This window comes from Elgaria multicarinata, chromosome 3, assembly GCF_023053635.1.
Source record: "Elgaria multicarinata webbii isolate HBS135686 ecotype San Diego chromosome 3, rElgMul1.1.pri, whole genome shotgun sequence".
NCBI classification, from domain to species: Eukaryota; Metazoa; Chordata; class Lepidosauria; order Squamata; family Anguidae; genus Elgaria; species Elgaria multicarinata.
In genome coordinates this window covers 50,172,346-50,200,184 of record NC_086173.1, presented here as the reverse complement: position 1 = coordinate 50,200,184, position 27,839 = coordinate 50,172,346, and the positions used below count along the sequence as shown (strand labels likewise).

General features: G+C 41.0%; 1 protein-coding gene across 1 annotated transcript in view; it reads left to right on the top strand.

The window, feature by feature from the left end:
* The window catches only part of CACNA1G (calcium voltage-gated channel subunit alpha1 G), a 392,734-nt gene that overhangs the window by 270,769 nt on the left and 94,126 nt on the right, over window positions 1-27,839 (top strand). Inside the window, exons 10-17 of the mRNA XM_063120222.1 lie at window positions 4,461-4,612; window positions 7,038-7,223; window positions 7,935-8,049; window positions 9,829-9,984; window positions 16,817-16,885; window positions 21,545-21,638; window positions 22,300-22,484; window positions 22,699-23,145. Coding sequence (XP_062976292.1) covers window positions 4,461-4,612; window positions 7,038-7,223; window positions 7,935-8,049; window positions 9,829-9,984; window positions 16,817-16,885; window positions 21,545-21,638; window positions 22,300-22,484; window positions 22,699-23,145 — 1,404 coding nt within the window. The remainder of the gene's footprint in view (window positions 1-4,460; window positions 4,613-7,037; window positions 7,224-7,934; window positions 8,050-9,828; window positions 9,985-16,816; window positions 16,886-21,544; window positions 21,639-22,299; window positions 22,485-22,698; window positions 23,146-27,839) is intronic.

Here is a 27,839-nt window from a genome sequence, read left to right as displayed (position 1 = left end):
TGCTGAGATTGTAAATAAGATATTTTCCCCATTCAAAGCACATGTTTTAATAAGGCCATTTGAAATTGCTTTATAGTGCAGCTTCCCTGCCATATGAGTTCACATACATATTGTATACATCGAGTGGATTAATGGAAAGGTTTATTGATGTTAGATGAAAAATGTGTTTGATATTAAACATGTTTTATTAAAGATGTGCAAGAAAAAGTAAATATATGTACTAATGAGGGCCACCTTGCCTCACTCTCTACCCTCAGTGGACCATAGCAAGGAATTGCACAGTGAGATGGTTAGGATCTCTTTCTAAACTACACAGTCTGCGTTTCTGCAAGAAAGCCATACAAGTTAAAAAGTCTGGTTTGGTGTTCTGTTTTGTTATTTCCTGAGCTGTCTTCAATTTTAAAAGATGTATGTGTGGAGCATCCACCATAGCATCTGTGAAAGGAACAGGACATGTGTATATCCCTGTCCATGTTAATGGAGGACAGTGGATTTCCCAGAGGCTAAGGAGCAAGGCAGAAGGTGCCCACCGTGGAGGAAAACCAGCGCAACTCCCTACGACTGGGGTTCTGTACTCTCCAAGAGATGTGAAAGTAGAGCTTTTCGAGAACTTACCAGACAGGCAGTGCTCTCTGCCCTGCCCCCTGATCCTTAAAACACCACCGGAAAGGTCCCAAAACCAAACAGGCAAGGGACAGATCATGGAGTTTTACAAAACAAAATAAAATATAATTTAGCAGAGCAGCCAAAGGCAGCTGGCCCATTAAATGCTTTCAGAGTCTACAACCTGCCTACCCTTTCCAGGAATATTTGAAAGGGCACTGAAATTGAAGATTCCCAAAGGAATTTAAGATGCTGTCTGGCAACCCTAGTGTTGGGCATTTGACCAAAACCCCTATTGGAGTAGCCCTCTGCAAGTGTCCAAATCTCTAATAAAGGGCCAGCCTCCAGAATGTTACCAATATAGCAGCTGCTCTTGTCTCAGCCGCAGGGGGGGGGGGGATATCTGCATAAACGCCCCCCCCATTTTTATTACATATTCGTGCAAATGTAATCCCTGCTTTGAGGCACAACAAGATGGGGTGCAGCATCACAGGACATCCTAGCCAACGGTACCATTATGTACATATAAGATCGCTTTTGGTGCAAGCTCTCCTCCCACTTTGAAGCAAGAGAATACATGTGCCACCACCTTCCATTGTCACAGCCCCTTCCCCTCACTTGTATCTGTCTCCCTCCCCCTCTCCCCACCACATCTATCTTCATTTCCTGTTTGCCCATGTGCTGTGTCTCCCTCCCTCCCCCTGCTTGCTAATCGTCCCCGTCCCCCATCCACACCCTTGTTTGTCTGACTCTCCCCTTCCTCCCCCACTGCTGCTGCTACCACCTGCTCTGAAAAGCTGCATCAGTTGGAAAAGCAGCTCTTCTCAAAGCCATGGCCAGGCCCAAATGCCTGGCTCTGAGGAGTCCTTCCTTAGAGCCAAGCATTGTAAGCAGAGGATGTCCTTGAAGAGGATCCAGAGCATGGGTGGCAGCAACAGTGGAGGAAGGGAGACATGGTGGCAGCAGAGGAGGAGGAGGAACGGCACCTGGGCAGGCAGCAGGACCTCCTGACGGGAGGGAGCACACAATCCACTGCTTCTCCCAACCTGTTGCCTGAGGTGGGGGATTTACCCTGCCTCATTAGAGGGCCAGCCCTGTACAGATGATGCCAGAAGATAAATGACTCTGGAAGATAAACATTTCCTGAGAGCTAGGCTGAAATCCTGCATTCAGTTTGGCAGCATAAATCCCATCGATTTCAATAGGATTTTACCAACCTGTTTGGGTGGAGGACTGCAACCCTAGTTTGTTATATTGACTGAGCACTTCTGCCATATGGTTCGCTCTGCCCCACTTTCCTAACATACATTGTTGGATTAGCTGCTGTGCCGCAAGACTCTGTGTTGCAGGAGCTGAAGTGATACTATTAGATCAGGCTCCCAGAATATGCCAGTGCCGTAGAGTTTAAGAGGTCCTGAAGTTAGTCTGATGTGACCCTTTCCTCTGCAACCAGATTTTCTATTTCCCGTTGTTCCCAGGAGGACAAATGTACATGAAAGAAATACTCAGACTCACTCTCCAGATTATCAACATCTAAAGAGCACTGCACCATAGTAAATCAAACTCGGATGGCAGAAGCATGTGAATTATACCCCACACCATGGCAATCTAAACTAGTTCAAAGTAGCCAAGTTGCAGAAGATGCATCAAGTTGCAGAAGAGCATCATCTGTTATGTGCACATTGGTTCCGAGGATGTTCTTTTGATGCAGCCTTTCCCCCCTTTATGGGGGCTTAGAGGCTTTGTTACAGCAGCCTCTAACAAGCATCAGCTCAGTTCGCTCTGCATTATATTCCAGTGTCAGGATGATGGTAACATAATTTGGCTGGCTCCAGCTCTGCAGGGTAAAGTGTTGGACTGGATGGTGGAAGGCAAAGACTCTGTGAGCACGTAGGAAGACTTTAAAAACCAAGAAAGACAATTAAATGCACTCAGAAAGTGTTCCAAAGAAATCAGCCAGCCTTGTCTATCTGATATTTCCTATTACTAAAGCTCTCAGCCACTGCGGTAACTTGGAGTGTTGAGACATGGTCAATACTAGCGACCCAATTCTGTGTTCAGCCTTATGACAGATGCCCAACTCCAATTTAATTCAATAAGACTCAAGCACATCTTAATGTATGTATGTGTGGTTTTTTAATATGCTCTGCTGATTAGAGCCGTTTAGACTATTGAAGCTGCAAAATTTAAACCATTTCACTTACAGTACACGGGTTGGGACTAAGCTAGCTAGAACAAAGACTTTGTCTTCTTAACTAGGGAGATGTGACACCCCATGGAGAAATTTCATCACACAATCCATTTTCCCAGCCCAGAGCATTGCATCTCTATAGGAAATGTATTTGTGATTGGGGATTTTGACTACTCTTGTTTGTGGTGTCAGCCTCATCATAGATTGTACTATTATACCAATCTCAATTTTCCAAGTGCCAGTCCTCATGTAACCAAAATGGCACCATCCAGGTATCAGCAGGCTTGGGAAAACCCTAAGATTTGTAGAAGCACACAAAATATTGGAGAAGAAAAAAACTCAAAAGCAGAGGGGGGGGGAATAAACTAATAACAGCTCAGTAAGGACTGAGCATCCTCTTTGGGCATGGAATGGTGACAAGTTTATTGGGGGTGGAGGAATGATAGAAAACCAGGAATGAGAGGGAAATTGAATAAAGTATGCTAAAGCAGGCAGGTGGCATGGCTGTAACCCTGAAAAATACTTCCATACTGCAATATTTTGTTGCAGATTCCACTTGTACTTCCATGTTAGCACTTTCTCACTGCAGTTACAAGCATTGTACGTTTTTCCACAGGCATATATCCCTAACAGTTATACTAGTGATCTTTGATCTGACCCTGCACAGCTCTTCTTTTGCCCTTCTCTCGATTCCCTCCTTGTTAGAGTGAAGAAGATGACAAACTTTTTCTTTGCAGGGCCCCATCTCTGGAACATGCTTCCGAGGCAATGGGCTCACTTTGTTTGCTTTTAGGCACCAGGCAAACTCCTTTTTATTCTCCCAAGCTTTTAAATTTTAGGGTTTTAAAAAATATTGCTGATCGTTCTGTTTTATCTACTTGTTTGTTTGTTTTTATGATGTCATTTTATTGTTTTTTGATACTTAAAGCTGCCTTGGAACCAATTTCAGTGAAGGATGATATATACATTCTTTGGGACCATGTCTCAAACTGCATGCTCAAAAATGAGAAGGTGCACTGAAAATCACTAGTCATTATTCACCAGTATTGTATTTCTTTATTTACAATCAACAGACCAATATAAAACAAGAAGATACACCATTATATAAAACAGTACAAAGTAAGGATAAAAAAGAGGGAGTGTTCAAACTATTAATTTCTTATTGCAATTAATTTTCTGAAGCCTCTTAACTAGTGAGTGTACATGAAGATAAACCTCTGAGTTGCTTACAATACTTTCTTCGTGGGACAGGGATAGCAACCCCTTTTAATAATAATTGTCTTGCTGTACTTAACATGGACTAATTGCTTGCAAAATTTATAATGTTACAGTGACTAATTTAAATTCTTGTGTTGGTAATTTAATACTGCAGACTTGTCACTAGCTGGCAGGGAGGTCTGATTTAAATACCAAATTCCCCTTTGTATTTGCTGTTCATAGTGTCTTAGGATCAGTTTCTGGAGATACAAAAAAGGAGTTTGGGAACTGCAGAAAAATGACTTGTACGCCAGAGATTCTCTAGTTTTGTCTTCCTGACTTTTATGAGTACATTATTTACCGACTTGTTGCCATTCACATGACTTTGGCGTTCTCTGATCTATCAAAGCACATATTAATTAATCCTTGCATTATTATTTTTTGTCCTTTCTGTTCTTCATTTTTGCAGCCTGAAGAGCTCACTAATGCACTGGAAATCAGCAATATTGTCTTCACTAGTCTCTTTGCTCTAGAAATGCTTCTGAAGCTCCTTGTGTATGGCCCTTTTGGCTACATCAAAAATCCATACAATATCTTTGATGGGATCATCGTGGTGATCAGGTACTTGACACAGAGTTGTCTTTATATAACATCGTTGTGATTCCTCCCAAGTGGGCTTTGGAAGAAAGCTGCAGGAAAATAGTAAAGGGCTTTGAAAACTTTACAACATGCCAGATCTACACCAAGCAGAATAAAACACTTTGGAAAAGGTTTGAAAACAGTATATGGAGTGTGTCCTGGGGCCCAACAGTTGTCACTACTGTTATAAAGCATTTTAAAGCGGTAATGTAGATCCTGCCCATGTTGCCTCTTGGCTCTCATGATTTCATACAACCACGCCATTTTGCTGCCTCATGATTACATACAGCCATGCCATTTTGCTGCCTCATGATTACATACAACCACGCCATTTTGCTGCCTTATGATTACATACAACCACGCCATTTTGCTGCCTCATGATTACATACAACCACGCCATTTTGCTGCCTCATGATTACATAAACCACGCCATTTTGCTGCCTCATGATTACATACAACCACGCCATTTTGCTGCCTCATGATTACATACAACCACGCCATTTTGCTGCCTTCTTCAGGGAGACTTCAAGTGTTATATTCTCCTGCATAGGGGAGTTATTGAATGCTCTCTCCTCGTTCCTTGTAGCATTCACATCCAAGAAGTGGGAATTGCTACCACACATATACCTATTTACTTTAACATATAGGGTGGCTACTTACACATCACCAAAAAAGAGGAAAGGCCTCACAGAAAAAGGGGGTGGAAGTAGGCACAAGACTTTCATAAGATTTGTATCTGCTAATTTTATAAGTATGGGTGTAAATTTAGGAATAATTATTATAATTATTTCAAAATATAATACATCTCATTGTAGTAGGGAAGACTGTGTCCAGGGGGCCTGAGTGCCTCTCCAGCCCTTCCCATCTTAAGGTTCTTTATCTTTAAAGCAGACTTGGCCCTTTCAGTAGAGGACTGGCCTCCATAAAGCAGGGCACATGGATACCCTATTAACACATATTCCTTTAAGAAAGTGTATGTAAAGCTACAAGGTATTTTTACCTACTGAGCTGAAGAAATCAGATAACATTAACTCCTCCACCATGGGGTATTTATCCTAAAAATGTTCCTGTACCTATCTGGCTACTTATCTTCACTTTTAGGACATATTAAAAAAATCTATTCAAGTGTACACAGGCATTATTTTTTTAAACTGAGAATGCATGTTTCTAGCTAGACATGTCAAATTTTTCAGAAATCCTAAAACCATGGGGAAAATGGAAATATATGCAATGGAAATATATGCAATACATGCAATTGTATATATTATACAATTTAAAAGAACCCAAAATGCATTTATGAAGAACTTTAGCTGCAGCAGATAAAATAGCATTTTATACATATATGAAATAAAAAGTATAACTTCCTTAGTTTTTATTCAGATCATAACTACTAATATAAAGATGGATCAATATTGTAGTAAACAAAGAGGAAAGTTATATTATTTGCATTTGATAATAGTGTACATACCAACATTATTATGCAGAAACAGAAGGAATTAATGTTTTGAAAGAAAAAGTTCAGAACGTCACAATTCCTGTAAGTAATGAGCCTGGGACTAAGGATCATTGAGCACAACAGGATTTATTTCAGAGTAAATATACATTGAATTGCAGTGTAAATTCCACTGATCATTCTGAAATAAAAATATTCATTAGAGGGGTTTCCTTGCAGTTTATAACAACATTTCTAATGTTTCCAATGGGCCTAACTTTGAATCTGGAAAATAATAAAAAGGAAATGTTTGCTCCCCCATCTTCCCTGTTTGAGCTCCCATAACTCTATGCCAATTGTATGGTGGTCTGAAGACCTTGGAATAGAAAGTATCCTGTGAGCATCCCTATTTCATATCTACATTGTAGTCTACTAGGGATGTCAGATAAATCCACAACGGATTCAAAAGGTTTATGATTTCTGTGGATCCAACCTGCAGATTCTGCAATGGATCGCCTTTTTCTAAATCGCACAGATTCTGTGGACTTGCGGACCGGTTTTTCAGTTTGATGGGGGATTTGTGCTAATTCACATTAACTAATGCTTTTTAGAGGAAATTAATGAGCATTAGTTAATGTGAATGTGCATTAAAGGACAATAGCACTTCCGCATTAACTAATGCTCATTTGTGCAAGTGCATAAATGTATATTACCGCTAATGCAGATTAGCACTTGTGAATTAAGGCTAAGGCAAATTTGCGCAAGTAGAACAAAACTCTGGTTTTAATAAATTTAGTTCAATCAATGAGCAGACAATGGAACAAAAGATGCCTGACAATGCACAAAACATAAATGGAATAGATTTAACAAAATCCGAACATCCCTGAAGCTTGAACTTTGAGCCTTCCCTACTATATGCATGTAGGTTGTGTTTCTTGACATGAATCAATTTATCATTATTCTTTCACTTTTTAGTGTCTGGGAGATAGTGGGACAACAAGGTGGAGGCCTGTCCGTTCTACGAACCTTCCGTCTTATGCGAGTCCTGAAGCTGGTCCGTTTCATGCCCGCTCTCCAACGCCAACTGGTAGTTCTCATGAAAACAATGGACAATGTGGCCACCTTCTGCATGTTACTGATGCTTTTCATCTTTATCTTCAGGTGAATACTTAATAAAAGCCTTTATTTCTTGCAACCTGTTGTTTTCTATGCTTTAAGGTGAAATCTGCCGGGACTCATTTATTTGGTAAGGCAAATATTTGCCAAGAAAGAGGGAAATTTAAGGTATCGTGCTGCAGCTCTGCATATTTTGAAAACCTGTACTTATTACTTTTCCCACCTGAGTTACCTTAGAAATGGTCTGAATCTGAACTGAATTACGTTTTGGTTTGGAAGCATTCCAACCCATAAGATTCAAATCCACTAGTCTTCCTAATTGGAAAAATCCAAAACCCATTGATCTAGTTTTAGGGGGGATCTACACTACTGCTTTAAAGTGCTTTATAACAGTTTTGACAACAGTTGGGGCCCAGGACACACTGCATATACAGTTTTCAAAGCGCTTTAAAGCACTTTAAAGCGCTTTAAAAGCAGTAGTGTAGATCCCCCCTTAGTTTCCCCACAAATGACTCTTATCATGTAAGAGCCTTCAACTGCTAGTTGCCAGAATATATGACGTCAGAGCAGGTAGTAAATAGATTATTGAACTTGTGTTTCTTTTCCGCTTGCAATGGGTTGGGGGAGAGGAGGAATAAGGAACTTTGCTCCAAATACTCTTTGATAATATGGCGGAGTCTCTCTTTCTTGTTCCACACTGTCACGATCTTCTAAACCTTTAATCTGAAATGTCACCCGTTTTCCCCTTGCATTTAGTATCCTTGGGATGCATCTCTTTGGCTGTAAGTTTGCTTCAGAGAGAGATGGAGACACTCTCCCTGACAGGAAGAACTTTGATTCCTTGCTCTGGGCCATCGTTACTGTTTTCCAGGTAAATACTTCAGTCATGGTTGGCCATTCATAACAAACCAACACCTGTGCCTTAAAGAGATTTCAGTCTGGGATTATTCAAAGTGTCATACAGAATGTTAAACGAACAACTAAGGATTTGGGGGATGGATGTGGACAGAAAAGAGTTCCAGAAGCCTGACCATAATATAGAGTACCTAGATTAGGTTAGGTTTGCTAGATTAATATTTTGGAAATCGGGATCTCTGCAGAAATCAGGATCATAAGCAGAGCTTATATGTTTGTTCTGTGAAATGCTGTTGTTCTAGAATTGATGTCAATCTTTAAAATAAAGTGCTGGTTATGACCTATAAAACCATATACAACTTAAGTCCAGGCTGTCTGAAAAATCCCATTCTCCCTGTCTAAGCTTGCTTGGATTTTAAGGTCTCCTGGGGAGATCCATCCCTCACTCCCACTGTCTGAGAGGCACATCTGGTGAGGACGCAAGAGAAGGCGTGTCTCGGTGGCTGCTCCCAGGCTGTGGAACACTCTACCAAGAAAGATTAGGTGTTCCCCTCTCAGTTGCCTTCTGCCAGCAGAAAAATACATTTTTATCAGGCCTTTTGCATGTAAGCAGGCCTGTTGCTGAAGGGCTTTTTTTAATTGGTTGGGTGCTGTTTATTTTATTGTTGTGTTCTTAATTGTGTTTTTAATTTATTTGTTTTTATAATTGTTTTAATTAAGTTTTTTATTTTAATCTTGGTCATTTTTAGGCACACTGAGTGCCATTTTTTGTTGGAAAGGCTGGATACAAATCAAATAAAGAATAAAATAAAGAATGTCCATTAAAAGAAAGGATATCTGACAGCACTAATGGAGATATCTATTCATTCCACCTCAGAAAGTCAAACTGTCTTTAACAAAGACAATTTAACATTGTCCTCAGAATTTTAGAAGATTGAGGTTTGCACAAAGATTTGGTATTGTTGGGAGAAAGAAATGAACATTACGATCACAACAGGGGAAATATTTTAAGATAAAAATGAGCCCTTTCTAAGTTTTTGTTTTTATTTTAATATTGCTACTGGTACCAAATATGCTTTTGGACAGGGAGCTGGGGTTAGTTAGTGATCCTTTAGGAGAAAATATAACACAGTGGTTAGGGAGTGGGAATTATGATCAAAACTGTCATGCTGCACTTTTTATCATTTTACTGATTTGCTGCTGAACTAAGTTCAACCCAATTACTCTGAGTTTTAAATGAGGGGCTAATCTTGGTTATTTTGTGGGCTAAGACAGGAAGAGAAGGATTCAAAAATTCAGGTTGTGACTGATGGAGCCCAAAGGTAGGCGTAGCCAGCATCTAGCTAGGACAATATTATGGTCATCCAGACACCTCTGACAAGAAGAAGTTGTGAGTCTTATGTAGTGGCCAGACCATCAGTCAGGAGGAGGTGAGCATGCTTTTTTTTTAGCCAATAATGAATGAGAATTGTCATCTACAGGGGAAGGGCAGTGTATGCACAGTTATGACACTAAATCTCACAGGCTATGCCTGTAAAGACCTGGATGCTTCTAATATAGTGAGATCTTGTAGGGGGTGGGGGGATGGAAAGTATGTTGTGCGGCATAGTAAGTGCTATACATATAATAAAACCAGTAATTTAAACTGCCTATGCTCAAGATGCTTATCCTTGGGGAATAAAGATTCCCCCAGCTCGAGCACATGTTCGTAGACCGGTAAATGCTGCTCCAGGCTAATGAAGAATAATGATCTGTGCTGCTGTCTCACTTCATGTGGTCCCTTTTTTCATTCCAGATACTTACTCAAGAAGACTGGAACAAAGTCCTGTACAATGGCATGGCTTCTACCTCTTCCTGGGCTGCCCTCTACTTCATTGCCCTCATGACATTTGGGAATTACGTTCTCTTTAATTTGTTGGTTGCCATCTTGGTAGAAGGTTTTCAGACAGAGGTAAAGCCTTGAATAACTTCTTTGTCTTGTGTTTGATAATAGGTAGAATGGAAGATTTAGAACCCACATTTCTAGTGTAATTAGAACTGGCAAAATAAATTTTAAAAGGAAGGTGGAAGAGGTAATAATACTGTTTTCCTTTCCCTAGCAAATGCTTCAGAATAAACCAATGAAGTCTTTAGTTTTATATCAAAGACCAAGCTTAAAGCATGATTAGCATTAACACAGATGCAGAAACTCTGCAATGAGCAATGGGTGGAACAAATGTAATGGCAGTGACCCTGTTCAGATGACATGCTAAACCATGGTGGTCAAACATTTTGAGCTAAACATTATGATTTAGCATGTCATGTGAACCATAACATAACCATGGTTTAAACACACTTACTAACCATTTGCTGCAAAAGGGTTAGCGGCCTAACCATCGCTTAGCATGCTGTACGAACAGCCCCAATGTCATTGAACCAAGATTTGTTGCATTTAGGAACCAGATTAAAAGTGGCTCCGTAAATAATTGTACACACTTAAGAGATGAATGATGGCGTTGTTGTTGTTGTTGTTTGCTACTGCATGCCTGAGTGGATGTTTTCCTACTTCTGCAGGAGCAACACATTGGTGTCTCTTTTATCAATACAATTTTATCCAGGTCTCTATGGACAAATGTTCCAGAGGCTGGATTTTTCATGAGCAAGAGTCCATATCTGCCACCGTCATCTGGCAGTTGGAAAGCAAATCTTTGAATTGAATTCAAAGTCCTCCACGTGATACTAGCAAGCTGGTTTACAATATGAGTCTTCTGAAAACGAGCCATCAAGTAGTTCTGCCTGCAACTCAGGCTAGCAGACAAAAAGCTAGTCTTAAAACAATGAAATGTCAATGTGATGAAGGTCTAAAGGTGGTATTGTTCTGCCCGAAGCCCTGGGCATGCCTATGATAGCAGGCATTATTCTGAGACTTCTAACAGTATGATTTTCTAAATTAAAGTTATTTTGATAAGAGAGGTGTGACAAGAGAATAATAACCATTTGGGTTTGTCACCTCTCTTGCCAACACATTCATTCAAACTATCACACTATAAAACCCCAATTAGCAAACCTCTTGGGCTTTTTATGTATATCTTTCAGTGCAGTTTAAAGAGAAGATTTATTGAGGTCTCTTAGAGCGAGGCAATCGGGGTCACTTTGTCTATTTAATACTATCTTCTCCCGGTCGTTGTATTTCATTTATGTTGTTTCTGCTTGGTATCTTCCCCATGTCTTTATGTAATAGTCTTTTTGTCTTAGATAATGGGGGAACGGCCATTGTGGCAATCCTCTGAGCAGTCAAAGGTTTCTTTTCAAGAACCAGGTGATGCTTCAGGCAGCAGAGGCAAAAATCACTTGCTGGTTTTTGCCGAACAATTAGATGATTTCCTTCTGCAGGGTTGAGTGTGTTGATCCTAGCATCTACCATCCTGGCTGGAATATCTCTTGCTGCCACTTATTGGTTATTAGCATCCTGAAATTTATTTATTTATTTATTACATTTCTATACCACCCAATAGCCGAAGCTCTCTGGTTCACAAACATTAAAATCATAGTAAGACAACCAACAGGTTAAAAGCACAAATACACAATACAATATAAAAAGCACAACCAGAATAAAAACCACGCAGCAAAATTGATAAAATTAAAATACAGAGTTAAAACAGTAAAATTTAAATTTAAGTTAAAATTAAGTGTTAAAATACTGGGAGAATAAAAAGGTCTTCAGCTGGCGACGAAAGGAGTACAGTGTAGGCGCCAGGCGGACCTCTCTGGGGAGCTCATTCCACAACCGGGGTGCCACAGCGGAGAAAGCCCTCCTCCTAGTGAATGAATAGGGTACCTATTCACTAGCCCTCCTAGTGAAATGAATAGGGTACCCCTATATTTAAAGCAGCTATTTAGAGCCAATGGTCAGGGTTGATGGGAGTTGTAGTCCAACACCATGTGGAGGACCAGAGGTTCTCCACCCCGACATATGACATCAATGTACACAGATTTAGGATGGTTTCCTTTTCCTTAATCTTGATTCAAAAATCAAATAGCATTCAAATTGTGTGGGAGTTATTCTGTCCTTACAGTACGTAATGCACACAAATAATTATCTTTACAAAAAAAAGTAGTGAGGCACACTTATGCCTATCACACAAGTCTTTTTTTTTTTTTTAACTCAAAGGCATTTTTGTTCCTTGAGCTCCTCCTTTACTTTTCCTACTTTGGAAACTCCTCTCAGTGCTGCTGATAGTTTTACCTCAGCAATCGTCAAATGCCTTTCTTCAACTCTGGAAACACTTTGTTAATTTTAGCACCAGACTATGCAGGACCTTTTTGTTGCTAAGCAGCAGACATACATAAAAAGTAATGAGGTTGCTCTTACACACACACACAACTTTTTAAATATGTGAGATGTACACGTTGCATGTTTCTTGAGAGTTGGGTTTTGATTTCATTGTGCAGTCTGATAATTATTCTTGTTCCAAATGTTGTGTCTGAACTTGCAGCAGTTATAATGTGTGCAAGAAGAGGAGTGTGAGGACTTGATTTGCTAGAGCTGGTAACGTAAATTTATTGACTGAGTGAGCTGTCAGGTCTCTACCCTGGGGGATTTATCAAAGAAACAAACATTGGCTTCTGGTGAGAGCATTCTGTCAGCGATAAAGCTTCTCTCCTGAGGGACTTCATGATAATATTATCTGTGAAGCACATTCTTTCATTGGTAATCCTTTCATGTACCTTACAATTTCTGTGCTTGTCTCTGACAGTCCTTAGTGGCTGGCTCATCTCTTATCCCACTTTTGTGTTGGGTTCTTCTAACTTCTCCTCTTCAACTGTAAAGCAACTTGTGAGTAAGGATGGAAGGAGCTGACAACACTTCCTAGAGCTGTGTGTAAATAGTAAATGTTCAGAGTGCTTGTCAGGCTGTGCCTCAACAGTATGTGACAACAGGGTTCTAACTCCAAGACAGAGGCAGGAAAATTATTATTTATTTCACTTATCAGTTAGTGATATTTTTGGAATGATCTTGATCATGTCTTGTGCTTAGAACACACTCATTTCACATAAGTATCCTTAAGAAATTTAATGGTGGACATGTTAGTTTTTCCTGGCTTATTCACATGTTTCTACAAGTCAGTTTGATAAGCTACCTAATATGATTGCATTCATATAATAATACCTTGCTTTAATGAGCCAAGATATGAATGAACTTTTTGCCTGCACATACAACCCCTTTTCTCCTCCCTTTGAGCAAGTCGAAAACCAATCTCAGAAGTCTTCAATTAACTATAATTTTCCATTTCATCCAAACTGGGAAACTATGGACAATAGATTCAGAACAAGCCAGGATATTAAGCCAACATCACAATGTGGTTTAATATGTTGGCTTATCCCAGAGCTGTAAACAATAGTTTCCCTGTGTGGACAAAATGGGAAACTTGCTAACAGAAGACTTCCTGGTTTGCTTGCTGGCTCACAAGAAGAGAGGAGCAAAGAGGCTGCATACACAGGCAAACAAAGGCTTCATATCTTAGCATATTAAGTTGAGATATGATTTTCTGAACTCTCCCAGTATCTTTCAAGAGGCATTACTCTTTTGCTTAGGTCCACATTTTAACCAGGGATCCTTTCAAATGGTTCTAAGTTATTGACAGTTTTACCGTAGAAATTAACCTCACAGTTACATCCACCACTAACCATGCCAGGCAAGAGCAAGTTAAGTGTTTGCGTGACACACTGAAAATAATATGAACACTTTGTACAACAGCAACATGTGGCTGAATTAACAAACAGTGTTACCAGCTTTGGTGTTCCAAAACGCTTTTTGCCCTCATTTTACGGATGGAAACTTGAAGTACAGCCAAGGTAATGAAATGCCTTAAATCAGAAGCGGGGATCAAAATTTGATTCTCAAGTTCCAAAATAGTAGACAAACGGTCCTGATATAATTTGCATACATAAACCCAGCATGTATTCTGCTAGAAACTATAGATATTCTGCCCATAAAATATTTTATTTAAAAAACGATTGTCAAATGGAACAACAACATTTAGATTCCCTCTTGCCCTGCACCAAGTATATCACACACCACTAAATAGAATGAGTTTCTACTAATGAGTTAGCCTAATATATCAGGAATATGCTGTAAAACTGACCCAAACCTGTAATAATTTCTCATATTTTAGCCCAAAGAGCTTGCCCCAAAGTAAACTGAAGTTAACTGGGTGTTATGGCCTGCTGTGGTTTGTGATGCTGTGGCTTTCAGTGAAAGGCATAATTTAAAGATTAATCTTTCCAAGACCAGATCTACATCTCGGCCCTTTCTACACCTAAGGGTTATCCCAGGAAAACGGAGGAATCATCCCTGCCTGCTCATGGGATCCTCTGTGTGGCATTATGATGCACAGGAATGATCCTGGGATATAGGGCTAGTGTAGACATGCCCCTCGTGTCATATCAATACGAGCCCATCATTTTGATGCTATATCCCTCTTGAGCATTTATACCCCGTAGTACACACAATGGCATCTGTTGCGGTACTCTGGATAATATGGAACAAAAAGTGGAAATAACACTAGAAAAGTTAGGGTGACCAACTGTCAGGATTTCCCCGGATTTGTCCTGGTTTTTGTTCTTTCCATGGTGTCAGGGGGGATTTTCTATAATTTTCAATAATGTCCTGGAATGACACACCTTCCCCTTTAAGGCTGCCATTAGCATGGCAGGAGGGAATGACATCCTTTCTTGAGGCACGTCATTCCCCCACCCCGAGCTCCAATTGAGGTCTTAAAGGGGAAAGTGGGTCATTCGTGGACATTATAGAAAAGGCCCCAATTGGAGTGGATGGTGGTGGTGCAGAATGAAATCCTTTCCCCTCCTCCACTCCAATCGGGTTCTTTAAGGTGGCGGGGGAATAACGTACTTTCTGCAGGACTCAGAAAGCCGCTTCCCCACACACACACTAGGTGTCCTCTTTTTTGGTTTCCCAAATATGGTCACCCTAGAAAAGTGGTATATGGAATGTGTCCCAGCGGTTACCAGTGCACTTCAATACCAATAAAAAGTGCTAGTGTAGATCTAGCCCCTGTTAGCAACAGAACAACTGTTCATTTGAATGGCCAGTATGGAGGTGCTTATGAAGCTCCATCTGCACGCCCAGGTGCATTGGAAAGTCACTGTATAACCCTGAAGGAATTCTCTCTCCCTTTGTGTCATATTCCTGTCATCATTAAAGTTACAGAGAAGCTGGGCACAAACTGAACCACCTTATAACACTAGTTCTCACTTGTCCAGATTTGAGAGCAGTTAGGTGGGAAGGGAGGGCCTTTCCTGCAGTGGCCCAACAAGTTTGGAATGAGTTGCTATCAGGGGTCTGCAAGGCCCCATCACTGCAGGCTTTTGGGAAGGCCCTGAAAACTTACTTGTGTACTTCCGCCTTCTCATGATTATGTTTTATCGGACTGCATTGTAGTTGCAATTATGTGCGGTAGGTTTTCTCTTACGCTGGTGTTTTGTTGTTCTTTAGAATGTTTGCTGTTTTTATTACTGCTTCAGTTTTTATGATGTGCATTTTACTGCAGAACACTGCCATGGGAGAGCTCCTGCCCTGAAAGGCAGCCAAGAAATATTTTAAATAAATAAATAAATAAAATGTTATTTGAATGCTTCACATACCATTGACTCCATGTGAAATGGAACAGATAGGGCATTTACCTTATCCTTGTTGGAAATGTAAGCTGTGAAGGCATCTTAACGTTGGAGCTAACATTGCAGATCAGGGGTGGGGAATGTGTGGCCATCTAGATGTTACTGGACTACAGTTCCCATCAGCCCTATCCAGCATAGTCAATGGTGATGGGGGATGGGAATTGCATTCCAACTACATCTGGAGGCCACACATTTCCTATCCCTGTTGCAGATGTTTGGCTTTAAGCCTGCTTTATTTGGTCTTTACTCAAATGTTGATACTGTATACTAATCCAGTACTATTGAAATCTGAGCATTCTTGCTTGTTTTATTTGGGAGCTACATATTTTGTCATGGCATCTTTAACAAAAGAAATGAAAATGACCAACATCCAATGAACTGGTTTAGACATGTTACGCCCAGCAGAATTTTTGACTTCCTTTTCCTTCAGACATACACACACACCATGCCATATCACAAACTGCTTGTGAAAGCCCCCTCAGTTTTAAAAGGGGTTTTCCATGTGATATGGGGATGCAAGGTGAGTAAGTATCCAAGATGAACAAACAAAGAGGATAAATGTCTCAGGATGTTGTAGACAATTTTATTGTGAAAAAGCCCAATGCATTTTAGCCTCTTGCTTCCTGTTAGCCCTTCTTCAGGGGGATTGTAACAATGTCTGCAGAAATTATTTACAACAGGTTGTCTCGTGTCTAAACACTGTCGACATGTTAACAAAATAATTTTGTTAACATGTTAGCAATAAATAAACATCTTTCTTCAGAGTTCTTAATTTAAAGGTAAGGATGACTCACCCATAAGGGGATGTTCAACAGCTTGAACTACCATTTATTTGTAAAGGACTGATACAGAAGCGTCAAATGATTCAAGTGTAGAGTAACGTTCCACTGCTTCTCCATGATATGAAATTGACCCCAATGGGTGCCTTCCTCTTCCCTCACCTTTCCCTTTTTGTTTTCATCCTTTTATATCAATATCTTTTTCCCCTTTGATCCATTCTCTCAAATTTGATGTTGAAATTTGTAAAACCTGAAACCCGTCCTTCCTTCCTTCCTTCCTTCCTTCCCTGCCCCTTTCCCCACCCTCCTTCCTCATTTTTACTTCAGGAAATCACCAAACGGGAAGCAGCGAGTAGGCAGTTAAGCTGTATTCAGCTGCCTGTCGACTCGTCGGTGGTACGTAAGACCTTGGCATGAACACCCCAAGCATTGTCTGATAGTTGTCTCTTCCTCTTCCTCTCTCTGTGGTGAACAATCACATCATAGCCGTTGTTCTCATCATGGTAGCTGTTTGGTTTTGAATTTGTTGTCGTCAAGTTGGCCTTGATTTTAAGTCTCTTCCTTCTTTGAGGGATTTAACAGAGCCTCCCTAATAACTGAGAACCTGCTCTGGATTGCTACCTGCTAAGATTCATCTTTATGGACATCTGTCCCCACCCCCCGGACCAAAAGGGAAAGGCCATTTCATGTGATTTGGGGTGGGGGGGGTGTACGTGGCAGTCCAGTTGCATGCCTGGCCCAGTGCTCCCCATCTCATAGCTAGGCATAAGCACCATGCTGCCTATGATTTCCTTATGGCTCGGAGATTTGACTGAGCCACGATTACTGGAGATTGCTTGCATTTACCACATTAATGTGAATGTGGTAAATGCCTGTAGATTTATGCTTCTGATTTGTGGAGAAAGCAAATTATTGTCTCAACTTGCTCAATTATATTGTCGCCAGTGTCAGAAGAGTACTAGCTTAGACCCAGATCCCATTCAAGTTACTGAAAAATTGCCCATTGACCTAAACAAAATTCTAAGAGACTATGGCCCATATTCTTGATCGTGTGCATGGCTTACAAACAGTCCCTTAACTTTATTGCACACCAAGCCTAGTTCCTTTTTAAAAAGAGAGATTGAGATGAGACAAACCCATCAAAGACAGACGGGACCTAAAATCAAGCATGCTTTGTGGATGCTCATGTGTGAGAGCACTCTGTCCTGGAAAAGACAATAATGGTGAGGCGGCTGCAATTAATGCTCATGTCTTTAAAAGAAACGCATCTGCAGGTCCATTCAGAGGACCTGGACATGCCACCACAATCCTTGGGTGAAATTCTCTAGCCTGGTATATGTAGGAGAGGTCGGAACAAAAGTTAATACTTCCTGCCCCCACCCACCCCAGCTCACTCCTTTGTAGGTTTATGAAATGTCGGTAGACCTAAATGCTAACAAGATTCTGTCGCCTTTAACGTTAAAAAAAAAAAGCCAAAACAAATAATGATACAAAAATGAATATGTCAAATGCTAATATCATGCAACTCTACACCCTGCTTTATATCTTTGAAATCAAGCACATTGTTTGCCTCGTTTTCCACCACCTATTCCTTCCTACCATGCGTCTACCCTTTCCCATTTTTCTCTATTTCCATTCAGTATTGGAAGCAGTGGCTTTAATTATTATTGTTATTATTGTTGTTGTTATTATTACTATTTATTGCATTTGTATAACGCCCCATAGCCGAAGCTCTCTGGGCGGTTCACAACATATTCAGTTGTGACCATATGCCACCTTCCCTACATGCTGGTATATCTCCAGTGTCTTTTGGCCCACCTCAAAGTAATCATGGTTCTACAAAAAAATAAAAATAAATGTACATTTGCTCATATAATGCCTTTTTTATCCAGAAAGGCAAACTAGGAATTCGAAAACAGGTAATCATTTCTGTTGGAGCCCCGGTGGGTGACGCTTGCCTGCAGCTAAAAATTAGTGCTTACTATATTGAAGAGGGTGCTGGTGTGGTCTATGGCAGGGATGCTTTATTTTCAGGAAAAGATGGGGTTTGGTGCTGTAAAGCTGGAGGTTAGATATAACCACTCCCCTGCTCACACTGGTTGCTTCTGCATACTTAAGATTATTTGTAAATATTGGATATACCAGCCAAAGTACTTCCTAAAACTTAAAACACTTTTTAGAAACCCAAAATAAACCATGAAACCGCACCTAATTCCAGTTCTTGGAGACTGCAATGTCATTTCGAGGTTTTTAATCCAGTCTCATTCTTTATTTTGAATGAATAGTTCATTTAATTAACCTCTCATACTGATGGTTTTTCACATACTTAGCACTTTCACTTCAAACATTTGTACTGACACCATTGCATGCCATGAACACATAGCATCATTTTATGTGTTATCTACAGCATTGGCATGTTCAACAAGCCTATAAAGACTCAGATCTGCCCAGTAATTTTTCTCACTTTGATAGGGTGCTTTAGTGCCTATTGGAATTTCAGGAAAAGTTGGCTCAAAAAAAAAATGGTTACCTACCAAGAAGACTGTCAAACTACACAAGCCACCCATTCCATCACTTTAGTCAAACCTGAGTTTCCCATTCTTAAGTCCAACTCATCATACTCTGGCCACATTGATTTTGACGCACAGAAACATAGATGGTCTTTGAGAGATAATTAATTAAGTTAGCAATTTATCTACACTAAATAAGAGAACATGTTATTAATGGAGAAATAGTCTTGAATGCATTGTCTGAATGAAGAGAGATATGCAGCTTTTTTTTTTTTTTTTTTTTAACAGCAATGCTATTAGTTCTGGGCATCATTTCACAAGGGACAGTTTAATTAAGATACCACACAGTAAATCTTAAGAGATACAAAACAGATAAAGGTGATATCTTACTTTGGACAAAATTATTTTGGTGTAAGGCATTTGTTGATTATGAAAGAATGAATTGCTTCTACATTTAAATTAATAGGCATTTTGTCCAGTAAGAAACATTACTTTATCTTTGCCTACTTTATGCCTCTTATTTTCTGGAAAAAAACATGGACCTGTACAAACTACTAATGAATCAATCCACTAATTGCGGAGATTAATGGAATACTCTTCTACTCCTGCTTAATCATTCTCTTAACAGGAAGCAGGTAATTTCTAGCATGCCTGTGGGCAAACTTTCCAAAGGAGAGAAATCAGCTTGATGCTTTGTCACAACAACGCCTCATCAGTTCAGGTCCATCTTAACTGAATAGTCCCTCTAGAGACATGTTCCTTTACAATCATCCACCATGAAGCCAGCTGATTGAATGTCTCTAAGCAGACCTGAGGCCCTGCAGAACTGGTGTAGATGTAAAGGCACAGGATTTCATATTTACGAATTCTCTGATGAAGATGCATCTTTGGGGAAAAAACAACTCCACAGCTTGATTGGAGAGAAATACAATTATGTAGATATTCTAATCTACATAGGTAAACAAACACACACTTAATTGGAGAAAATAAAGGTCATTTATGTTGATGAAATGGCCCTGTACTCTCTAATCACTCAAAAACTCCCAATTATTTTCAAAAGTTTGCTATTTAAAATCATCCCCCCCAGCTAGTGCCTGTTCTGCTTTTCATGTTTTGCCCAAGCACCAAATGTCATCAGGGTGAGCTGACGCTTCTTAGCACAGCAGCGTAGACTTCGTTTGGAATTTGCTGGAGTTGCCTTGCTTTCCTAATTTTCTAGCTGAAATAAAGTTTTGCTCGGTTTCTCTGTTATCACTGCATTAACTTCCTCCATTGACTAGATCAAATTTAGTGGAGGCTATTCTTTGCCAGAATTTTGGTTTCTTCAGGAAATCAGATTGGAATCATTTTGGAAATACTCCATTCCTGGTTGATGTATTTGGTTATATCATAGAATCTTAATACCCTCCTACCAAACACCACATGTGGCAATGAATTAGATCAAAGGGCCAAAGGGGAAGGTACTGAGGGTCCCTTTGCTAATGATGTCTGTTCTAAGAAAACTGTCAGTGAAGGAAATGGCAGAGGCTAATGAGCAAGTGAATTATTTAATGTAGAATTAAAGATGCTCTAGGCCAACTTCCTAATAGGGAAAGCTTTTATCAGTTACTAACATCCTAATTTATTAGGAAGGCCTTGCCAGTGTGGTAAAACCCCATTATCTACAGCCAAGTGATCCAAATAATGTGAGTTCAGAGTCAGAAGTTCTATAACAATGCTATAGGTTGGGGAACTCCCATTTATTCAAATCTGAGATCAACTAGAATATCCTTCGAGACATTCAGATAAATGAATTTGTTCTAAATATAAATTAATTATACCAGCTTAAAAAAAAGTGGATTCAGCAGTCTGATTCAAGTCTGTCCAATTGGCTGGAGTGTCTGTTCTTATATTCCTGTTATCCAATACCCTCCCTCATATTTCCATTATTCAATATAATCACCAAGATACGATCTGAGGTTCCAGATTAAAATTTGGGCTATTTGATCTACATGTCAACAGAAATAACAGTGGGTATCTGGGAGTATAGCTGTGTTAGGAGCTCCTCTGAATAGCTAGGAAAGTAAGTTAGGAGGAGAGTCTGTCTGTTTTATGTCAGGTACAGGATTTAGCTGTGCTTCAGCCTGAGATTCCAGCAGAATGGGGGTCCACCATTTTGTTTCTGCCTCACTCAGGACTTCTGTTCCTTTTGATTCATATGAAGCTTCTCTGCCCTTTGTGAAGGGCTACTGCAGCCTTCTCCAACCTGGCCTCCTGCCAGAGGTGTTGGACTACAATTCCCATCATGCTGGCTGGGCATGATGGGAGTTGCAGCCTAACACATCTGGAGGGTACCAGGCCGGGCTACTGCCTAGTTGAAACAGTTGTGGTATAAATATATGCATGCATCATTTTGTGGAAGGTGGTGTCCCATTGTGGTAACAATTTCAGTGGAACAGTGGATATCTTGTTTGCGGGGAAAAGGAACACTTTCATTTCGAAGGGAAATTCTGAACTAACTTTGACTCTTCCACTCTGCTTGCTAAGGTGCTTTGTTTTGCTCTAGGGTGATGCTACAAAGTCTGATTCTGAGGGGGAACTTTTCCCCCGTAGTCTGGAAGAAGACTGTGGACTTAAGAAAAACTTTTCAAATTCAGCTCGTAAGTAACAATGTTGTTTTGCTGCTCCCTCTTTTACTTTAGTATGAATAGCGGGTCTTGTTTCTCTTGAGCGTCTAGCTCCAGAGTAGTCTCATTTATAGTAAAGTTATTTGATTCAAGAGAATGAGAGAGAATGATGGAAGAAAATACCTTGAGAAGAAATGTCCTTATTGGAGCAACTCTGCCCCAATAATGCCTTTAAGGTGATGCTTCAAATTGCAAAAGATTATAAATAAGACTTATGGACCATCAGCTGATGGCTATATGGTATATGGGTCAGTCACCTCCCAAATTCGAGGGGCAAGAGAAAAGACTAATTCCACTGTTCATGATTGTGCTCCATCTCCTAGCCACATTTTTTTATTATTTTTAAGAGTGCCATTAGAGGGCATGGGCTGAGATTGTCCTGGCTAGTATCTCTGAATGGGAGAAGCAGAGTGCTGCTATTTGTAATTCATGAGTAGATAGGAAAAGTGCCTGGAATTAAATCTGAGCAAATTGACATTTGCGGAGAGTCATATTAGAAGAGTGGAAGGGACAAGGAGAAGAAATTCTTGGAAATTCTTAGAAACTCGGGGCAAAGATGGCAGCAGTTCCGGCCACATGAGTTCAGGTGTGTCTGCCTAGAGGGTATGACCTAAATGCACCTTGTTTTTCTCAGTGATGGCTCTTTGTGACCACCCAGAGCTCAAGAAGAGCTTGACCCCTCCGCTCATCATTCACACCGCCGCTACACCTATGCCCATGCCAAAAAGTGCCATCTATGGAGAAGCGGCTCAGGGCTACGATTCCCGAAGAGCTAGCAGCATCTCCATGGATCCTAATACCTATGATCTGAAATCCCCGGTATGTACATTGTCTTTCCTCACATGCTCTGCATTTCTTGTCGTCGTCATTGTTTGTTTCTCGGTATGGGACAGACCTACCCGCCTACCTCCTGCTTTTCGAGCTGATGCCCTCCATTTGATGTCTTGAGGCCTTGCTGAGTCCAGGCCCAAGATGGCGATTGTTTATGACCCCTGAGTTGATTTTCTTCCTGTTCTTGCCTGCTTCACCTCAGGTGAGCATCCGGAGCTCTCCACACAGTCCTTGGAGTGCAGGAAGCAGCTGGAACAGCCGCAGGTCGAGCTGGAACAGCATCGGGCGGGCTCCCAGCTTGAAACGCCGCAACCAAAGTGGAGAGCGCAAGTCGCTTCTGTCAGGGGATGGGAAGCAGAGTTCAGAAGAAGGGGAAAGCTCTGAGGAGGAGCAGTCTAGCCGGACTGGGAGCATCAATGGCTCTCTACCTCACCGCATGGAGTCACTGGAAACCAAAGGCTCCTTTGACTTGCAAGATACCCTGCAGGTGCCTTCTCTTTACCGGACCAGCAGCATACACAGTAGCCACAGCTCTGCATCAGAGCGCCAAGACTGTAATGGTAAAACGGCCTCCAGAGTCCTTATACAACAACTTCATTTGGAAGATCCACTTCCTGAATGTGATGATATGGACGATGAGGGCAACTTGGTAAGTGAGAGCAAGTAGCACACCTAGACCCTTTGTTTGAGTTGTATTTATTTATATTTTTAGGAGAGAAAAGGGAGTTTTGAGTCTTGTATATTTAAAGAAGCATAAAATGTCACTGCTGTACAGGTGAGCCAAGTAATCACCCACTGGGTGCCACAACTCCTTCCGTCATCGGAATCCAAAGCATCTCATGAAGAGAAGCTGCAGTGGCCCTAGTAGCCCAGTATAAGATATGCCTTGGAATTGAAATTGGTTATGTACAGTACTAGGGCAGAGTTGACTCAAGTCCTTAAGCCTAAATACTAAACTATCAAAGATCATGTGGCCAAAAGCCAGAAGCATATGGTACCACCTCCCATCTCTTTTCCTTCACTGTAGTTCTCCACCAAGTATCATAGTCTTTGCTGATGCCAGCATGACTCAGTCCTGTATGAACAAAGCTCTCCCATGACCCCCACTTCTCTATCCTCCCCACAGCTTGGGATGAGATCTCCAAAGAACTCCTACATTGAGCTCCATTGATTTGAGGCTGGTGATCCCTCTGTCTCCTCTCTGGAATGCTCAATCTCATCCTGTGCTAAAGAGAAGGGGGAAGGGTTTGGCAAAGCCCTTACACAGCACATGTGCAAACATATCTATCTGCTGTTTCCCCCATGGTTGATTCCCAGGTCTCCTTGGTAAAGACTGAATGTGTGCATCATGTGACTCATACAGATCATATGGGTAATTCCCATGCCAGCATCAGCAGCTCCCATGGAATTGAGGGGATGGGAACTAGCCAGAGAATTATCCATGTGATCAATATAGTCCATGTGATATGGAACTTCAAACATTGCTGTTATGGAAGGGGAATGTTTCAGTATGTACCATCTTTTGACTGAATATCTGTGAGAATTTCTTCTTAGATCAACTGGTCTATTTAAAGCTTGTGCTATGACTTCTACAGGAAAAGCCCCCCTACCTTGATATATATACATACAGTCTCTGTCTCTGTCTCTGTCTCTGTCTATCTATCTATCTATCTATCTATCTATCTATCTATCTATCTCTATTCCTTCTACCTCCTCCTGCCTTGTTTCTGCTCCAAGAGGAAGGTGCAGGGAAAGAGGAATAGTGCTTCTATTCCAGGTAGATGCTGGGAGGGATGGGGGTGGCAGAGGGGCTGGCCCAAGATATTTTGGTGCCTGAGGTGAAGAACAAGATAGTACCTCCCCACCCCCATCCCAAATACAGAAGTTAACTCGTAACTGGGACACTGGTAGTTGAGTTTAATTTTACTTCAACAGAGACATTGGGGCAGCATCCTCCCCCACACCTGAGCAGGCTGGCTTAGGAGACACAAGATATGCCTTATGGTACACATAGCTCTGGCTTCCAACACCTCACCACTGTTCCATGCTCCCTAGTATCTGCCACCTGAGGCAGCTGCCCCACTCTGTCTAATAGTAGGGCCAGCCCTGCTGTTATCCACCACAACCCCGTCCCTACCTATTATTGAGTATGGGGACATGGAAGGAGGCCGGCCAACTCCTGTCTGTTAGCTGTGTGCAGCCTCCCTTTCCTCGCCTTCCTGTTCTTCTGGCCAAAAAAATCAGGAGAGAGGGAAACAGACACAGGCAATAACACAGTTTCAATGTGGGCCAAGAGCAACATCACAGAACACAGTCAGAACTCTGTCAGTCTACATGGGTAAATAGCCAGAGACTCTGGCAAACACAATAGTAGCAACTGGATTGCCTTCAGCTATTCAGCATGCACCATTCGCAAACACACACACACACGCACAGAGAGAGAGAGAGAGAGAGAGATGGGTGTTCCTTTCTACAAAGATGGGACTATATACTGTCGTCAGTTTCAAGTGGATGATTTCTGCTTCTATAAACCCATTACAGATTTGTAACCTAGGGCAGAAATTGGCCTATAAGTCTCATGGTGCAGTCCTAGTCTTTGTATTAATTTTAGTGTAAAGAGGCAGTACTTTAATTCATTTTGCTCTTTCCTAGGCCAGGGAAGATCCATTTAGAAAATGTTAGTTAAAAGCACGGGTAAAGCCAGTGAAAAATCAGCAGCCCTTTGGAGCTGTTTAGATAGGTGAGGCTACATTCTCCCTGTGTTTCTACCTGCCAATAAGATACCTGCAATTTGCGCTGGGACATGACAGCCAGACTTATGCAAATTCCAGTGCAGCTCAAGAGCACAGAACAACACACACAGCGGATTGCAAAGAAATGAACTGCAAGCTGACAGGCCTCTCCAGCTTCAACTCCATCATGGGCAGTTAGAGAGATTGCACAGGGCATCCATTAGGAAGGAACAAGGCCCCTGGGTACCCGGGAGATGCAGAAGGTGACTAATCAAATAAAAACCTGTAGACAGCCTTCCTTGTATAGCCTGGCTCCTGGAGGGGCATAGCAGGACTCTTGGGACCATTTCTCCTTTCTACATTGCAGGTAGAAAACATGACATTAACATCTGCACCTATTAGAAACAAATTCTAGAAGAGGATCTGTGTTAGTATGTAGCTGATAAATTACAAGCCTTGTGCAAATTGATTGTGGCGTGTGCTTTTTGTTGACAAGAGCCTACTTTAAGTTGCATGAAGTAGGCAGTGAATGTGGGTGTATGTGGGTGTGTTTAGGTAGCTAGATGATTGATAGGCACACAACATGCACACACGGTTCTGGTGAATGGGAGGGAGTGTTTTGCAAGGTGAGATTATAGCATGAATGCACATATACGGAAAGCAAAGATGCCACGCATGAGTCAATCAACAGACTTAAATAAAATTCAATCACAACAGATCAACAAGTCCACAAATGGATCCAACCAATGCAGGTTGGAGCTCAATTTGAATGACACCACATGTGAGACAATTACTGTTTCTAGTTAATTCACCAACCTAAGTAACAACTAAGGCTTGATAAAATTGTGTCAGGCCCGTCAATGAACTCCAATTCAGCAGTCCCACATTTCAAACACTTCCCACCCACCACCACCTTTGAGAACCTAGACATTACTTTAATTGTGTGAATGCAATTAACGTGCATGTTTTTTGTTATACAAGTAAGGACTGAAAAGAAGCCTGACCAGTCATTGGGATCATGGGGTGGGGTGGAGGGGTTTAATTAATTCTTGGTCCCCATGGTCCCAAAGCAGTTCATGCTTCCCCTCAGTTCCTATTTACGTAACAATAACGTGCACATGAATTGCTTCCATACAATTAACATCGCACTTAGTTTGGCCCTGAAATGTTCAGCCAGAGGGTTGTCTGTGTTGCCATTTCTAAAAACTGCTCTGTGTCCAGTTCATTCTCTTAGCAGAGAGTGTTCTGTTCAACCCACTTAAGGATTTTATTATATTTAGTGGTATATAAATATCACAAATAAATAAAATATTTGTGATATATGTGGCCATGTATCATTTTGGAGCATGTTCAGGTCTAGTTGCTTCAATTGCTGGGGAACATGAATGAGAGGGTGCTGTTGCACTCATGTCCTCCTTGTCGGCTTCTTGTGGGCAGCTGGTTAGCGACTGTGAAACAGAATGCTGGACTAGATAGACCCTTGGTCGAAACCAGCATGGCTCTTCTTATGTTCTTCTGATATTGATAGTGTAGCTGGTATTGTTCAGACCTATAATGATGCCGTCCATGTAGGAAAGGAAACAGGGTCTGATTCACATGCTGGAGGACTACAGACAAGTTGCATTCCAGTTCTTATTTTGGATTTTTTTGAGATTCCCCCTTGCAAACAAAATCTTTGAATGGTCATACAATGGGTAGCAGGAGCAGCAGCAGCAGTGGTAGAAGCAGCAGGGGGGAGGTATTAAAGGTGAAACAAGGGGAATATGCTCTTAAACATTTGGAGATTTTTTTTGCTGGCGCCTTTTCAGTTTGGGAACCTGGGCCAGTTCAGTTACAATGCGATTCAGCAGGGATTTAAGCTTTGTTTCTGCAACCCGTTAAAATTAGTGAGGATTCAGGCATTAAGTTCTTGAATTCAAGGTTATACAAAATAATAATAATATTTCTTCTTCTTCTTCTTCTTCTTCTTCTTCTTCTTCTTCTTCTTCTTCTTCTTCTTCTTCTTCTTCTTCTTCTTCTCCTCCTCCTCCTCCTCCTCCTCCTCCTCCTCCTCCTCCTCCTCCTCCTCCTCCTCCTTGTTTTAAACTTTCAGTTTTGCACATCACTGCGACTTGTATTAGAGCTTCAATTTTAACCTTGGATTAGGGTAATCTTAGTTAAAATAATGGCAAGCATTTTTTTCTGTGAACTCTCCCTTGCAAACTCTCCCCTGTGAACTCTCCGTTTTATACCTTCGTCTCCGTAGCTCAAAGGGCTGCATGTCCATTTTTTGTGCCAGTGCTTTTTTCATGGGACTTAAATGTACATGAATAACACTGGAAGTTCTGAACCAAGTAATATCAATACTATGGAATCCCCAAAGAGCTTTTAGGAGGGAAAACCCACTGTAATTTGTAAGTAAAACACCAGTTGATATGCAAGGGAATGAAACACATGTTTCATCCATCAAATGTTGCCCTTGGGTACATATATTCACATTTGGATCTCCAGGGACTTTGCTTGAATTTGAATATTGCAGATTCTCCTCATACTGTTTACTACTTGCTATAGTGTTTTCTTCTTCTACATCTTTATTCATACCAACCAGGTGTGTCTTCTGAAGTAGATGTGG